Genomic DNA, 16,861 nt, shown 5'->3' with positions numbered 1-16,861 from the left:
TATATATATATATATATATATATATATATATATATATATATATATATATATATATATTGGGTATATAGTTTCAGTTTTGCAAGAGGAAAAATCTTGGGAGACTGGTTGCAATCAATATTGTGAATATAATTGACATTGCTGAGCTGTACACTTAAAAATAGTAAAAATGATAATTTTATGTATTACTTTAGTTTGAATGTTGTCCCTTCTGAAACTCATGCTGAATTTAGTTGTCATATAATAGTGTTACAGAGGTGGAAATTTTAAGAGGTGGTCAGGCCATGAGGACTCCACCCTCATAGGTCATATTACTGCCATTAGAAAGGGTAATTTCAGACCTGTTTTGTGTGTCTGCCCATCTGGCCTGTGCCATGGGTTGCTGTAGCCAGAAGGCCCTTAACAGATACTAGCACTTTGACCTTGGACTGTGAGCCAATACATTTTTGTTCATTTGAAATTACCCAGTCTGTGTTACTCTCTTGTAGCAACACAGAATAGATTGACATGTATTTACCACAATTCATAATAAAATTAATAAAAATAAAAAATCTAAAATTCTGAAGGAGAAGATAAATGAGCAAGCCACGGTGTTTAGAAGATTGTGAAATCATGACATGAGTTGAAAGTAGAGTCTGGGAAAATATATTGAATTTGCCCCAAGGATTCTTCCCAGTTCCTGTGAGTGAAGAGGGAACTGTTCTAGGCAGCCAACTTGATGTTCTCTTTAAGGAATCTTTGGTTAAATATGATCACAATCAGACCAAATTAACTTCCCCATATAATAAAAACCCATATTATTGATTGTAGTTAAGATAGATTGTTACCTTAGTTTTCTCCAGGATGTCTAGTGATAATCAAGAAAGTCAGTTTCACTGCTTTGCATGTAGTGGATGGGAGTGGGAAGGCAATAAAATGTGAACAGAAAAATTTAAAAAATGATTTCATATAGTGATATGTATTATGAAGGATAATGAGACAGGAAGTGATGCAGGGGCAGGGGTGCAAAGAGCTAATTGTAAAAAGACAGCCAGAAATGGCCTGGTGGAAGGATGCTAAGGGTCAAGCTATGTTAAATCTGCAGGAAACACATTTTAGGCAGAAGGAAGAGCACAATTTTATCTCATTTTAGGATTATATGTGCTTCATTAGTAGCAATAAATCACATTGTTGAAATAAACAAATATTCTTTGATATTAAACAGGATAAACAGAACATCAAGAACAAAAGGTTATTCTCTTAATGCATTGAGGACATACATTTTTTTTTTCCACTTTGAAATTGAAAATACAAACAACAAAAAAAGCGATAATTCAGTTCTACAAGAATAACAAAGGGATAGAACACCATTTGGAGAGGACAAAAGAAAAAATAACTTTATATATTCTCTGAAGAAAAATAAATTTCCAGGACATGGAGATATTTTGTAAATTAGATTATTGAAGAAATATAGTCTCTCAAGTGAGTCATAAAGCATTGCAAAGCTGTTAAGAAATTAAAACAATATATTAAAGCATAATTCTTAGCTAGATTCTATTAAACTAGAATTAGAAGAGCTTAACACCAAATGCACACAATTCTAGAATAAATTGCATCTGTGAGCAAGTCAAGTTGTGATCAGTAGGAACCACCATTAAGGTCAAAAAGAAAAAGCCATGCCATGTTAATATTATGTCATGATTTTATTACCAAGTATGCTGCTATATGAGGTGTTTTCAGAAAAACATTTGGTGAGTTTTGATACTACATGTATGAACGAGGATTTCAAAATTACCTGATGATCAACAGTCATTGATGACTGCTAAAGTGATTTGTGGCTGAATGAAATAGGAATTATTATTTTTTTAGTTGTAATAAAATAAGAAGAATACCTCTAGGGCATTTTCGCAGTTTTCTAAGGCTTCCCCAGTTGGGACTGTGTAATGTTATGTTGTCCAATTCTCTGACCCCAAACAGGGGTCATCAAAGTTGAATTATGGACTAAACCTAACACGATGATATTTAACTGGGGGAAAGGTAAAATTCTTGGCATTTATTTAAGTGAAATAATTGAACAAACATGGAGTGGAGGACATAGTGCTTAATTGTAGTACTTGGCAGACTGTTCATGTGATCTGAGTCAAGTGTTTTTTGGCAACCTATAATGTATGACTGCATAGTCACAGTAGGATTGTGACTGCCATCATGAGGAAGACCCCTACTTTGCAGGTCTTGATTTAGGACAGTTTTCATACTTTTGACAACCAGAGGAAAGGAAGGAGGCAAAGGAGGAAACTCTGATCTTTTCATATGTGGAAAACAAGTGAAAGTACTAGATGTTTAACTTGCAGAGATAAGAATATCATGGTTAAAATTTATAAATATTTGGAATTCATCAGATACATTTAAAGATGACTTATGGTTGTATATTATGAACTATTAAATCAAAGAGTTTGCCCTGTTCATTTCATAGTTGTAGGACTTGGGAAAGTAACTTAACCTCTCTAAACCTTATTTGTGAATCTTTGAAATGCAATTAAAACCTATTAAGTTGCATTTGGGATAAATCAAATATATATGTAATGGATATAAAACTACTATGACATCATTATAAGATTAGTAACACATAATTTTTAATTATAAATTTGTCATGTTTAGAATATCTGATAATAAAAAAATTAACCTACAAAGATGTTGACATATTAAGATATAATGGTCATTAATAAAAAGTAGGATAGAATATTTAATGTTTAAATGGGAATTTATTTTATAAGTAGCTAGTTAGTTCATCAGTGAATATTTTTGTTTTGAGAGGGCTTTTGCTTTCTAAACAATGTTATATCTACTTAGGCTTGAGTAACAAATACTCAGAAGACAAGTACCATCTGTATCTCTTGACTAGCAAACAAAAATCTCCATATTATTTTGTAAAATGTCCTAACTTTTGAGTTATGAAAATGAGTTTGGATAATAGCAGTATTATTAGGAAATATTTATGCAAAATTGACACCAACCCTATCTTTTGCCTTACCTAAGCTTAATACAAATTCCAGAGTAAACAATCTGTGTGATATCAGGCCTGGTTTTTAAATAAATCTGAAAAAAGAAATAGTAAAAACCATCCATCTCTAGAAATTTCTATCCAAAAATGCCACAAGAACATATCTATCTTTAGATGTTTCTATCCAAACCCCATTAAAGTACATTTCAGAAGTTTTCTATTTTTTTAAGGTGACCTTTAAAAATCTTTTTTTTTTTTTTTTTTTTGTAACTTCAGGAATTTAAGCCTTTAGTAGAAAGCAGTATTTTTGTACTGAATTATGCTTCTTAATTTTTTTTTCTTTTCCAGCCCAAGTAATTAAAAAATTTAACTTTTACACATTGGTGATATTTTCCTCATAAGCTATCTCTGTTCCTCTTTTGAAATGAACTATGGAATTAGACCCTGTGTGTATATGATGACAGTTTATATCCTTTGTCTTCAATGATTCAATTAACAGCATAACTATATTACATACAATTATTCCATGATTAAAAAATCCTAGCTGGGCATGGTGGCACATGCCTACAATCCCAGCAATTTGGGAGGCTGAAGCAGGAAGATGGAATGTTCAAAGCTAGGCTCAGCAACTTAGTGAGGCCCTAAGCAACTTTGTAAGTCCCTGTCTCATAATAAAACAAAGAAACACACACAAAAAAGGGACTGAGGGGATGTTGCTCAGTGGTTAAGTATGCCTGGATTCAATTCCTGGTAACCAAAAAGGAAAAAAAAAAGTCCTTTTTATTTTATTCAACTAAGAAAAAAATTCTCACTTAGAAATTTTCCTTATGATATAAATATAAAGCTGAGCTTCAGTTTTTTTCCTTAGCCCTATTGGTTATATCAATTTTCACTGTAAATTCCTTAGGGACACAGTGTGAATCACGATAAAGCTGTGTTTCCTTCACTCATACATTAGTCCTTTCTTTTGTGTCAACATAAAATAACTTATAAATGCATTTATAAATAAAATGTATTCATAAGTAAAATTGTGATATCAGTGAAAATATGTTATTTTGAAAAGATAGCCTTATATTCTACCTCATAAAGTTAAAAAAACAAGTAAACAAAAAACCCAGAAAGGATCATGCAGTAGAATCTGAATTTCAGTAAACTAATCCAGCCTAATCTTAAAAAGGGAAGTTAGTGATCCAGTAATAACTAATATGTCTTCTCTAAGGTTTTTCTCAGTCTCACTTATCACAAGCAATGATTGTACACACACAAAAGAAAACAAGGTTCAAATTTAAAATATTTAGTGATAAAAAGACTTCATCAATTTATAGGTATTTCTTGAAATGTCTTTTCAGACTTCAAAATAATCATTTTTTGTTCCAATGTGCTAAAAACAAAACAATGAGTTCTTCATTTCTATATTTGTATAGTATTTTAATTGTTTTGTTTAAATATTCTGTACTTGTGCATTCAAGTATTTTGTTGATGTATCTTTTTAAGTTTAATTCTGACTACTTTAGTTTTTTGTATTTTGAAGTCATGTGGTTAAATACATATATTTGCAGAATTATTATAGCTTTTGATTTGTTTATTTCCTCTCCAGCATGTTACTCAAATGTTTGTCTCATGATTTTTTCCTATAATTTATTTTTTTCTGATATTAAAATTCTTATCCTGAATTTCTTTTAGATGCATTTATCATATATGCATTTTTCATTCATGCTTTTCAAAATTTTTGCATGTTAGTTTAAAAAATTTTTTATTTGACAACATATTGTTTGCTCTTCATATTTATTAATGTGAAGTTTAAGAATCTTTTTTTTCTAGAAGAATTTTAACGCTTTTATACTTATTGTAGTTTTTGTAATGTTGAGGGCTACTTTTGTTTTTGTAATGTTTATATATGCTATGTTTTTATTTGTTTTATTTTTCTCCTTTCCCACATTCCTTTTGATAAATTAATATATTTAGTTCTGGCTCAAAATTTTATTCTATTTTTATTCTTTCATGGTATTCTTAACTTATACTTGTTTTTGTTTTCTCATCAATTTCTAATGCAATACTTTTTTCTCCTGTTAACTCTACCCAATATATATATGGGGAATATACTATATATTCAATAAATATATTTTAATTGAGGCTTAAATGAAGTAACATTACCCAGGCCACTTAGAACAGTCCTGACCATTAACATACATTTATTGACTTTAAGGAAGTTGGATGATTGTAGGCCATTCAGGCCTTTGCCTTTATATTGTATTTCTTTTTTCATTATTTTTCATGCATTCATGTTTCTTTTTCTTTTCTTTTGCAGTCATACTTCACTGAAAAATGGGCACTGAGTTTCTTACAAATCTTGTTTTCCAGTAGGTTGAGCTCATTTACCTACTTTCTGCTATGTAAAACTTGTTTAAAATCTTTTAACTTGTTGTTTTAAGTCTCTGTTAAAAAAGAAAAAGACCTCTGTAATCACCCTAAAAGATTAAAAAAAAAAAACCTTGAAAAATTTGACTTCAGTGGCTTCTACTTTGACTTACAGCGTTTTCTTGGCATCTACTAAAGGAGTTTATTAAGTGATGTCTCTATTGTGAGCTAAATTAATTTCTACTAAGAGGGCAGGAAGTGTTTAATGACTGGAATATTAAAGAGCCACTTGAGAATATCCACTCATTTTTTATCAAGAATCAAGAAACAAGAAAGAAGGAGGAAGGAGGCTCAATTTTCTCATATTGAGCTTTATATTCCTTGGAAATGTTCGAAGAAAGGTAGATGTAGGAAAGATCTTCTTATGTCAGCACTGTGTCCTGCAGAATAACCCCAATAAGCTTTCCTTATTTTAAAAAAGAAGCACAGTGACCTACCTAGCCCTCAGGCATTGTACTCTTTTCATCTTTCTTTAATAATTAACATTCATAGAATAACAGATTTTACTCACTGCTCACTTCTCATAACCCACTTTTTTTAAAACCATTTAGAATCTGACTTTGACCCTCATTATTCTTATCACATTTGTCTTTCTCAACAGGAACACTGGTTCTTTTTGCAGCATTTGATACTCTTAACAATAAGTTTTTGCAGCATTTGATACTCTTAATAGATCTCCACATTTTTTCCTCTCTTAAGATTGAGTAATATTGTGTTTAATTTATCATCTATGACATCTTCTGGAATTTCTTCCAAACATCGTTTTTCTTTTAAGGGTCTAGTCATTTCTGTTTTTACTTTCCACTCTATATTTTCTTCTTCATCAATTTTATCTGATTCTTTGAAACACTATTTATATGGCTTTTAATAGTTTCTATTCAGTTCTAACTCCTCCTGCTTTTGGTAGACCTAAACTTTCCAAACTTTGAATACATTAAGATTAAATTTATTAATATTTTCATGAACATTTACTTTTCATCCTATATTCCTGTTCTTTGTTAATGTTTCTAATTTGATCCCACTTGTTTAACCTCTTTAGTTTTGACTTAGGCACCAGCATCTTTACATGTGCTTTGTATCAACCTCTATTAATCGGTTTTAACTTCCCATATCATTCCCTTCTGTCTCTCCTTTTATTTTTTTTGCTGGAATAATATAAAAACTTTCTAAATGATCTTCTTGTTTTTTGGTAAAATAGTCTTTAAGAGGTATAGCATTAACCAATTAATTTTGTTGCTCCTTAACTCTTGAATAGTTCCTCACTGCCTATTGACTAGCACCCAACATCCTTGGTTTAGTATCAGGGAGCCCAGTACATGTTTTGTTTTGTGTACTTCTTCTATACCGTACAGTTGCAACCAAGCTACACAAACAGCCATCCCTCATATTGCCATTCCCTATGGTTCAGTTCAAAGTCTGCACTATTAGGAATTGTTCATTGCTCGTCCTCTTTATATTACTAAGTAGCTCTCCCAATTTTAGATAATTTTATTTAACTCATTTAGTATTTTATCCATCAATGCTTAATATTTAAGAGGTGCTTACACAAATAAGCCATTTACATTTCATAAGACGTAGTAGTTATTAAAGAAATAGGTATTTCTGCTTACTAAAAAACAAAAACCTAAACAAAGAAACAAAAACATTGGGTGAGAGAAGTTGAGGTGTTGTTCACCCCACAAGGTGGGCACGCCATCTAGTGACAACTCCACCACACTACAAGACTTGCCTCAGGTCTGAAGCCTATATTAATCTTCACATTGTCCTCAAGAAAGATGTCATATGCGGGTTGGAAGGATAATAGAATGAATCAGATATTATTACCCTCTGTGCATATATGACTATACTACTGGTGTGATTCTACATCATGTACAATCAGAAGAAGTAGAAGTTATACTCCATTTGTGTATGATGTGTCAAAGCACATTCTAATGTCATGAATAACTAATTAGAACAACAACCCCCCCCCCAAAAAAAAAGATGTCACAACAGACCTACCCCCCCAATAAGATAGTGCCTTAACAAAAATATTGCATTCTTATTTTTTTGTGTGTGGGATTAAACACTGTAAATTAATTAATTCATGGTTGATTATATAGATATGTTTAGAGAAATGGATGCACCTGCAATTTTCACTTGTATCAACATTAATCAGCGATGCATATGAATCCATTTTCAAAGAAGAAATTTAGAGAAGTGCCTGAAAACTTGGATAAATCTCAGATAAAGTGTTAGAAATGTTTTTTTCTTGAGATGACACACTAAATGTATTCAGCAGCGTAACAATAGTAAGTACTAGTTGATGGAAGAAGCATAGCTTCTGAGCCAGATGGTTTACTGTTGGCAACACTGTGACTTGAAGCACAATACATATTCACTCAAAATGACCATTTTCACATTTGAAAACATGGTGATAACAACATCTTTGTTATGAATATAAGGAGTGTATATACAGAATGCTTGGCCTATAGTAGGCATTTAATAAATAAATGGTAGTTTGTATTTAACGATTATTGTTAGTTTTACTTTTGATGATGTGTATAGAGACATAATTTCTCTCAATGTTGAAAAATGTTATTTGTAGAATCTCAATTTGTTTCTTTTGTAGTAAAGAGTGCAAGCATTGCTGTTTATCATTAATTTCAATATCTAGTGGAAAATTACATACCTATTTAGTAAATGTGTGATCAGAAAATTATAAAATAATCATTTCTATAAGCCATTAAAAGCTTATATCTGTTTAAAAATATTCAGAATAAGTGAATATTTCATACTTACAACTTTCCAGTTGCATTATACACGTTTGTACATCCATTGGAAAATTTTTGAGATCCATTGGACAGGAAAGTGTTAATGTTAATCTGAAAGAATTCAGAGTAATTATTTTTAAAGGAAATTTATGACTTTATATTAAGTTTCTGTTATTCAGAAAACACATATTGCTTTGATAGTTACTAACATCTATTCAGATGAAATTTTCTCCAGTTTAGGTATATTATTTGCTATGAAAAAAATATGTCACTGTACATAAATCTGGATTTTTAGTGGGGTCAAGTGAAGTGGATGATAGTTGTAGCTATAAAACTCTATCACATTTATTCATTTTTAAATTTGTTTAGAAATAAGTGTAGATGTATAGAAGAGGTCTAGACTTCCAGGGAGATCCCCAAAAGGAAAAATTTGAGGATGGGCACTGTAAAATTAATACCCAATGCTGAAAGGTACATTTCTCCCAAAATCACATTAACAGAATATTTAAGAGGGAAATAGGAGAATTGGAGTTGTAAGTGTGGAAAAGGGGTACTCAGAGAAGCAACCCTATATGGTAGTTGTCAGTCATCTTTATAAACACATCATGGAAGTTGTCAGAGAATATCCAAAAGTATTTAGTAGAATGAATCTGGAGAACTTGAAAATTTAGTTAGTAGATCAGGTTCTCTGCTATGGCACTAGAGCATTTCACTAGATTTTAACAGGGTTAGGAAATAGCCCGCTAGTGTCTGTTATATTATTCTAAGTTCACCAAACAAACTTTTGATTGTACTTTACACAAAGGATAACCTAGAATATGTAAGCATTCTGCCAATATAAAAGCTCTTGGCCCTTTTCTAGAGAGTACTAGTATGTTGGTATTCCAGGTAATTAATGAATTTTGAATACATTTGGTTAGGAAAGTATATTACTGAAATATCTTCTGGGTTTAATAAGAATTTATATTTCCTGGATTTGAGAGAGAGGGTGGGGAGAGTTCAAGATTCGAACTCAGCATTCTACAAATGAAGTTCTTTTCTGAGAACTCTCTAAGAAGTCTCTTTTTTGAAAAATATTCTCACTGAAATTCAGGTATTACTGAGCACCCTAGGTGGTTTAATTTACTTAAACTTTGTGCTCACAGACATAGTTATTCAACTTCTTCACATTGCAGTTTTTTCATCTCTAAAATGAAAATAATAATGGTACCTACTACAAAGAGTTACTGTGAGCAATACCTGCATTGATACTTGAAATGTGCTTAGGTAAGTGCTTGACATATAGAAGATATTTAGTAAAATATCTGTTATTAACAGTTATTAGTATATTCCATTACTCCTAGATACCTCCAGTTGCTCCTCCTGCAAATTCTAAATTGTGGGCACAAAGATAAATAAATTAAATTACATGTAAGTACTTTTTAGGCTTTAAATAAAAATAACTAGTAACTCTACTATATATAACTTCACTCTCTAAAATGGCATTTTAATGGAGACCACAGGCATAAAGTAATAATGATGTATTTTGTATAGTGAATATCTTGGTGAGTTAGGCCCAATTAGCATAATTTGGGTGACATAAATGGACAGACATATGGAGTTGGTGAATTTTTAAGAGTCCCAGAAGGATGATTTGGTAATTTGAGTCACAGTCCCTAACAAAATATAATTCACAGAGTTCTATATTCAAAATCAGTGTTTCTCCTGCTGCAGCTTGGTTAAGGGAACTTGTAAGTAACTGAGTATATTTACAAAATTCTTGGTTAAAAGAGAATATTGTAATCTGAAGTGGACACAGTGTTCTCTGCCTAGTGAAAGAGTTTATTAGAGGAATATGCACATGAACATTTTGAAATGTGCACAGATTAATTTCCCAAATATTCAAGGCTCTTGGCCAGCCAATTTAAAACATCAACTTGCAGAATTCTCTGACCTTTTGTATGGAAATAAATGGCCTTCTCAGAACCCTTTCCATTCTCTCATCATGCATGTGATGTCAAATTCATATCCTGGCTATTTTTTTTTTGCATAAAATGAGAGATGTTATGTAATTCTAAATAAAAAAATAACACTTGAAAAGAATTGCTTGGCAAAGCAAAACAGTTTGTAGAACTCCTATCATAAATCATATCCTGAAAAAAATCTATTTATTGACTTTTCTTTTTGTTTAAGGTATAATACAATTGCTTCTCTAATGATGAAATGTGTCCACTTGGTGGGTGTGATACTTAATTTCTTTATCAAAACATTATATGTAAATAAAGATATGTTCTGACCACATCAAAAGAAAACTGAGTCAAGAGGCAATTATTCATATTCTACTGTTTTGGAAATGAATGCCTTCTTGTGTAAGGAGGACACCAAGTTCTCTTTCTGAGACAAGACAGATAAACAGGATATAGTGTTTCTTATTTCCCCTTAAAAAGTCTTGGCTGCGAGAAGTAGTAATATTAAGAAAGATGACTGTCATCTGTGACAAACAATTGACGTCATTAAAATTTGATTATTCTCTATTTTTGAAAAAGCATGCCTATAGTATGTTGTCTATCTAAACCACTAGTTGAATTTTAAAAATGTTTTTGATTCCTTTATAAACTTTTTATAAAAATAAATATTTTAATAGTGTTTTAGTTTGCTTTTTTTAATGCTGTGACTGAAAGATCTAACCAGAACAATTTTAGGAAGAAAAGTTTATTTGGGGGCCCATGCTTTTAGAGGCCTTAGTCATTGAAGGCCCAGCTCCATTCCTAGGGGCTCCAGGTAAGGCAGAACATTATGGCTGAAGAGTGTAGCAGAGGGAAGTGCTTCATATCATGATAAGGAAGCAAAGAGAGAGTCTCCACTCTCAAGATAGAAAATATATACTTGCAAAGCCATGACCCTGATGCCCCACCTCCTCAAGCCATACCCTACTATCAGGGATTAATTCACTGATTAGATTACTGCTTAATGTAACTCAGTCATTCATTTCTCCTCCAAATTTTCTTTCATTGTCTCACTTGTGAACATTTGGGGGGATACCACATCTACACCATAACAAATAGTTTTCTGGTATTTCTGAATTTGGTATCAGAAATACAATGGCCTCTTAACTAGCAATTAAATAACTTTTGAAGAATTATCTGTAGTGTTATAGTAAATTGATAAATTTATAGTGCTTACTTTGTGATAGGCACTGTTCAAATACTTTATGTATGATCACTCATTTATTCTATCCTACAAACTTACAAGATAGGTAAATGATATTACCTTTTTTTTTTTTATAGATGAGGAATCTTAGAGGTTAAGTAACTCACTTCATTACACAGCAGAAATTGGCAAAGTAGAATTTGCAGCCCTGGTGGTTTAGTTCTAGATTCCATGCTCTTAACTGTTAAGTATACTGCCTATCAAAAGCAGTGGAATGTTTTACATAAAAATAGATTCTGCAATTAACATGATGTTTTAAATTTTATATACTTTTATAACACAAAATGATACAATGTATACACTATTAGTTATTAAATTTGAAGTAAGGTGTACATAAATAATTTTTCCAACATACATTTAGACAAATGTAATAGACCATAGAAAATATAAGGTATTTCTCCAGGGATTTTATATATTTGAATGATATAGTATTTGATTATGAATGCCTTTATAAATATCTCTTAGTTATTTTATAAATAACTCTCAGAAGAGATTAGATAGTTGGAACACTAAAAAAGGATATTAGAATTAGTTTCTATGAACAGTTCTGGAGTTTTGTTGTCATCTGATCCTAGAGACAAGCATAAATCTTTTCAACCCATCACCAAAGTAATTTCAGCATTGATGATGGTCCCTTCAGGAGGCTGATGTAAGCAAGTTATGGAACTCTTCAGAAAAATAGATAATTACACACATGCCAAATTTTCCTTATATCTACTTTGTTACATTATGAGTTCATTTTCCTTAAATAAACAGCATTTTAAAAAACATTTGTTGAAATAAGTTTGCTTTTCCATTTAAAAATCAGTGTCTATCAGTGTTCAAAAAATAAATGTACTTTATACAAGTAGACTTTAATTCTTTGCACAAATTTCAAAGAAATGGTTACTATAACCAAATATTTAGTTTAAATATTGTTAAATAAAGGTCAAAATTATTTTGATAAGTTGCTCTACATAGCATCTTTGACATAAACTGTCTTCTTATTTCATTTTCAAAGCACTAGTGCTTCTGTAGTATAAGTAATGAAGTTGTAACTGTTGGTTATATTAGTAAAGTTAACAAGCAGTATATATGATGCCTATGGTGTGCTTCCATTTATCTTGTGATAAGCATGCTGCCATCCTCATTTTATAAGTGATAAAACTGAGGTAGAAACAATTCAGTGCTGATTTTTGGCTCCCTAGAAAAATCAGAATTTATTTTTTGTTTCCTTTTATTTTTTAGAAAGATAAAATTTAATAACTTTAGCATCTATTGTGTGCGTGGCACCATGCTGGTGTTTTACCATTTATTCTTTCAGATTCAAAGTAATTAGTATAATCACTGTAATACATATAAGAAAAATATGAAGCTTTCAAAAGTAATTTTGATTTGCCCCAAATCACAGCTAATAACTCATAGAGTCTGGATGTGGACTGGGAGTTAAAGTCTTCCTAAGACTTCTTGTTTGCCTATACATTGCTAGGCATGCTAAGACTGCAAGGTCTTAACCATTTCATTTATTTTATTTTATTTATTTTTATTTTTTTTTATATTTTTACCTGAGAAGTCTCAGGTTTGCTTATTCAGACGCTTAATTCCAGAGATGAGATAACATTGTTCACTTGGACCAAGAAAAGGCATATTTGCAGCTTGCTCTAAAAGTAGTGGGTTCTCCAAATTCACAACTATGTCCATCGTTTTGACATAGACCCATTGTATGTGTTATATCCATTTAAACCTATTGTATTGTTCCAGAGACACTTGAAGACAAAGGAAAATGAGGCAAATATTTTGATATCCATACTCCTAGCTCACAGTGAATAATAAATTCCTTTGTCTCTGACTTGGTAGCCTCGTTTCTTCAGTCAGTATCCATTTAATAGTCATAGGCTGACTTTAAAATCCCAAACTGGACAATCTGGAGTCATGTGCCTGGCTACAAAGATCTAACTTGAAAATAATTTTTATTTAAAATTATAAAATTATCAGTGTAAATTATTTAAAAGTTCAGAGTAAGATGTATAAAAGTGTTGTACTTTTGGTCTACCCATCCCTACCCTCAGTTCTAGTTCTTCAGAGGTAGCCTTTCTTTAGCTATTTTTCTACCATTCACATTCATATATGTAAGTTTCTGTAATAGTATGCTTGGCTTTAAAAATATTTGAAACTATCTGTTAATTTCCTACAGGGGAAATGTAAGAATTTATTTCCCTTATGCCATATTCCAAGTTTGCTTAGTTCTGCACCAATCCTCCAAATTTAGTTATATAAACATTTATTGTTAAATAAATATTGAGTGTTTACTTGTTATGAATATGTAATTTTTGTTAATGTTTAAGCCTGGTAGTTTGCTATAATTATAGGTCTTGTACAAGATTTTGTTTTCCTTAGTATTAATATGTTTCTCATTTTAAGAATCACATCAGTTTCTCTATTCTGACTGCTTCAAATGTGACTCCCCACCAAAACGGCAAATCCTTTTCAGTGGTTAAAAACAGGAGAGAATTAGTCTTTTTTTGTGGAAATCTCTTTTTTTTTTAAATTTCTTTCCAGTCATATACCAGACTTCTGTATTAAAGTTTGGGTTTTATATCCTTTCTCTATTGTCTATTTCTCTGTATATTGATTCTACTTTCTGGGAGATTTCTTCACTTCACCTTCCAAACATGCTGCTGATTTCCCCTTCCCCCATTTGCTTTTATTATGCAGTGAATGTCCCAATTTTTCTTTCCTAGAAGTACTCATTTTATGCATACAGTTGTCTTATTTGTCCAGAAAATTTTCTTATAGTATTTTCTGCTTCTTGTATTTTCTTTTGAGTCATTCTCTTTTTTCTTTTTATTATCTTTTTGTTCCCCTCCCTGGTCTCTGCTTAAAAAAAAAATATATATATATATATATGTGTGTGTGTGTGTGTGTGTGTGTGTGTGTGTATAATAAATTTGATAAGTATCTATTTTTAAGAAGTAAACACTAAAAATCATTTTGTGTCAGTTAGTAGTAGATTCTTACTGAGTAACCGTCTTAAATAAAGGATGAGATGGTAATGCACTGCTCAAAGCTTCCTTAGTTGTGAGCATCTGTAGGTCTTTTTCTTTTGGGCAACTTAGTTTACATAGTGATAGATTCTTTTTCTGTCTGCCTCTCAGTGGAGGTTTAGGTATGGATTTCACCATTTTAGGGTTAGCAAGGGGTATCACTATGTCAAGTACAGACATCAGATCATCATTAAAATCATCCTTATTTTCTTGGTGTGATACTTCATGAAAAGCACCAGTTGTGCCTAAAGGCCCTGCTTCTGAAGCTTTGAAAAGGACATCTCACATTTTCTGTCTTCCTGTTTTCAGCTCAGGTCAAAAGGGAAAAAAAGAAGTCCTTGGTCTGAAAGGCATGGGTGAGGGAATCTGGAACAGCACTGTTGTTCCTATGAAGTTTAAATTAAAAAAAAAAATTAAGCTGTTTTCTGGCCCCCACTTTCTGAAGACATAGCTGCCAAAAAGTTCTGCAAGTTTGAAGATATTACTCTTTTCCCTTTTGGGTTCCCACATTTTGGCTTATGCTTCTGCTATATCTGTTAAGTCACATATATTCATTTTCAAGCTCTGTAAATTAGGTTGTCATCACTTGTCTGTTGTTGATTTCTCCATTGTTTTCATCCTCCTGGGTATGAATGCCATTTTTATCCCTTTTTAACTTTACTTCATTATTGTAGTGGGTTTTAAGGAGGAAATACAGATAAATGCTAGAATTCAACCAATTGCACTCTCCAGGACAATCTGCTGCTTTCTTTAAACAAGCAGGAAAGTCAGATCTAGCATGAAATACCACAGATGCTCCATTTGTAAATTGAATAAGATTTTTTTTCCTAGTGCAATTTTTGTTAGCGATGAAACTGAAGAACTGAAGATGTGAAGAATTAGAAGATTTCAAAGGACTGTGAGATTTCCAGAAACAACACACAACAAATGAATTTTTTCTTTGATCATGTGAGTAAGGATTTAGCAAACAAAGATTAGGAACAGAGAGACCATCTGTTTCATCTGAATTCATACTGAAAGACAAAAGATTCATTTCTGAATCATTTCATAGCTTTCCTCCAGATATTAGAAGAAATATGAACTATTCATAATTGATGACACCACTTATAAAATACATAAATTCAATTTTATTTCTCTACTTCATGATGCAAAATTTCCAAGGACATAGTAATAAAGTACACCAATTGTGAAATTATTTAACTTTTAAATATCATAACCTTTAGTATTCTTTAATATAATGCATTTGAATTGGAGCAATTAAGTGTTTTAGTACCATTTTAGTCTTGAAATTACACAAACTTCTTAATAAAAAGATACATTTTATTTGAAAAATTTTAAGGATGGACCGAGTTAATAGCTTTAAGCTTTGAAGACATCATATTGCTAACAAAATCTCCCCACATGAAAGAGTCCTCTAGCTTTTATACTCTGTTATATTCACTGATAAGGTGAATATAACAGAGTATAAAAGCCTAATGGTATATTTAAAAAACTTTTTTTCTTAGAAGTAGTTGGACACAATACCTTTATTTATTTATTTATTTTTATATGGTGCTGAGGATCAAACCCAGTGCCTCCCACGTGCTAGGCGAGCACTCTACCGCTGAACCACAACCCCAGCCTGCTTAATGGTATATTTTTTATGTTGACATTTTCCAAGTTCAGTATGACTGTATCCATAATTGGATATGTATCTATACACACAGGAGCACGTGTGCACACACTGCCCTCACACACAATCTAGTCTAGACCGCCTGACTTTGCAAAACGATTATTCCATACTACCTGGTGAATATTTTTGTAACCTGTACTACCACAAACCTATCTGAAGTAAATCATTACTTTATAAAATAATTAAAAATAAAATGTTACCTTTCACAAAGTAATTTTGAAATTAATAGGGAAGAAATTCAGCTTATTTTACATATATTCTGTCATGGATCCCTTGAAAACCATCATGAATCCACAGTACAGAGATGTCAAAGACCATGGCCTCATGTTAAGAGATTATCACTTATTATTATTCATAAGTAATATATAGCTCACTCAAAAATTCAAACAATATAACTTAAGTATACTAAAATTTATAGTTCCCTTTCATTACTGCCCAAATCTTACTACTCTTTTCCATAGTTGGGTATTCTCAATAAAATATTGGGCATCCATCTAAACATTTTATACAGATCCACACATACAATCATGTGTTGTTTAACAACAGGATAAAAGTAGGAAATGCTGCATTAGGTGTGTTTGTTGTTGTGTGGTTTACTCACATAAACCTAGATAGTGTAGCCTACTGTATAACTAGTGTTCATAATTGTATGTGTTATAATTTTATAAGTAGTCAGTGTGATAAATTTGTTTACATGAACATCACCACAAACACATGAGTAATGTTCTGCATTAATGACTTAATAATGGCTATGATGTAACTAGGCAATAAACATTTTCAGCTTCATTATATTATGGGATCATATATGTGGCCTGTAATTGACCAAAGTCAT

At 31.5% G+C, this 16,861-nt stretch overlaps 1 protein-coding gene across 2 annotated transcripts in view; it reads right to left on the bottom strand.

The window, feature by feature from the left end:
• Glra3 (glycine receptor alpha 3) overlaps window positions 1-16,861 on the bottom strand; it is a 176,049-nt gene that overhangs the window by 58,313 nt on the left and 100,875 nt on the right. For both annotated transcript variants that reach the window (XM_015486085.2, XM_015486084.2), the window contains exon 5: window positions 8,174-8,256. In XM_015486085.2, the coding sequence (XP_015341571.1) occupies window positions 8,174-8,256 (83 nt within the window). The remainder of the gene's footprint in view (window positions 1-8,173; window positions 8,257-16,861) is intronic.

Source organism: Marmota marmota, unplaced genomic scaffold (assembly GCF_001458135.2).
Source record: "Marmota marmota marmota unplaced genomic scaffold, marMar, whole genome shotgun sequence".
NCBI lineage: Eukaryota > Metazoa > Chordata > Mammalia > Rodentia > Sciuridae > Marmota > Marmota marmota.
The sequence above is the reverse complement of the archived record's forward strand: the minus strand, read 5'-3'. Positions and strand labels throughout refer to the sequence as shown.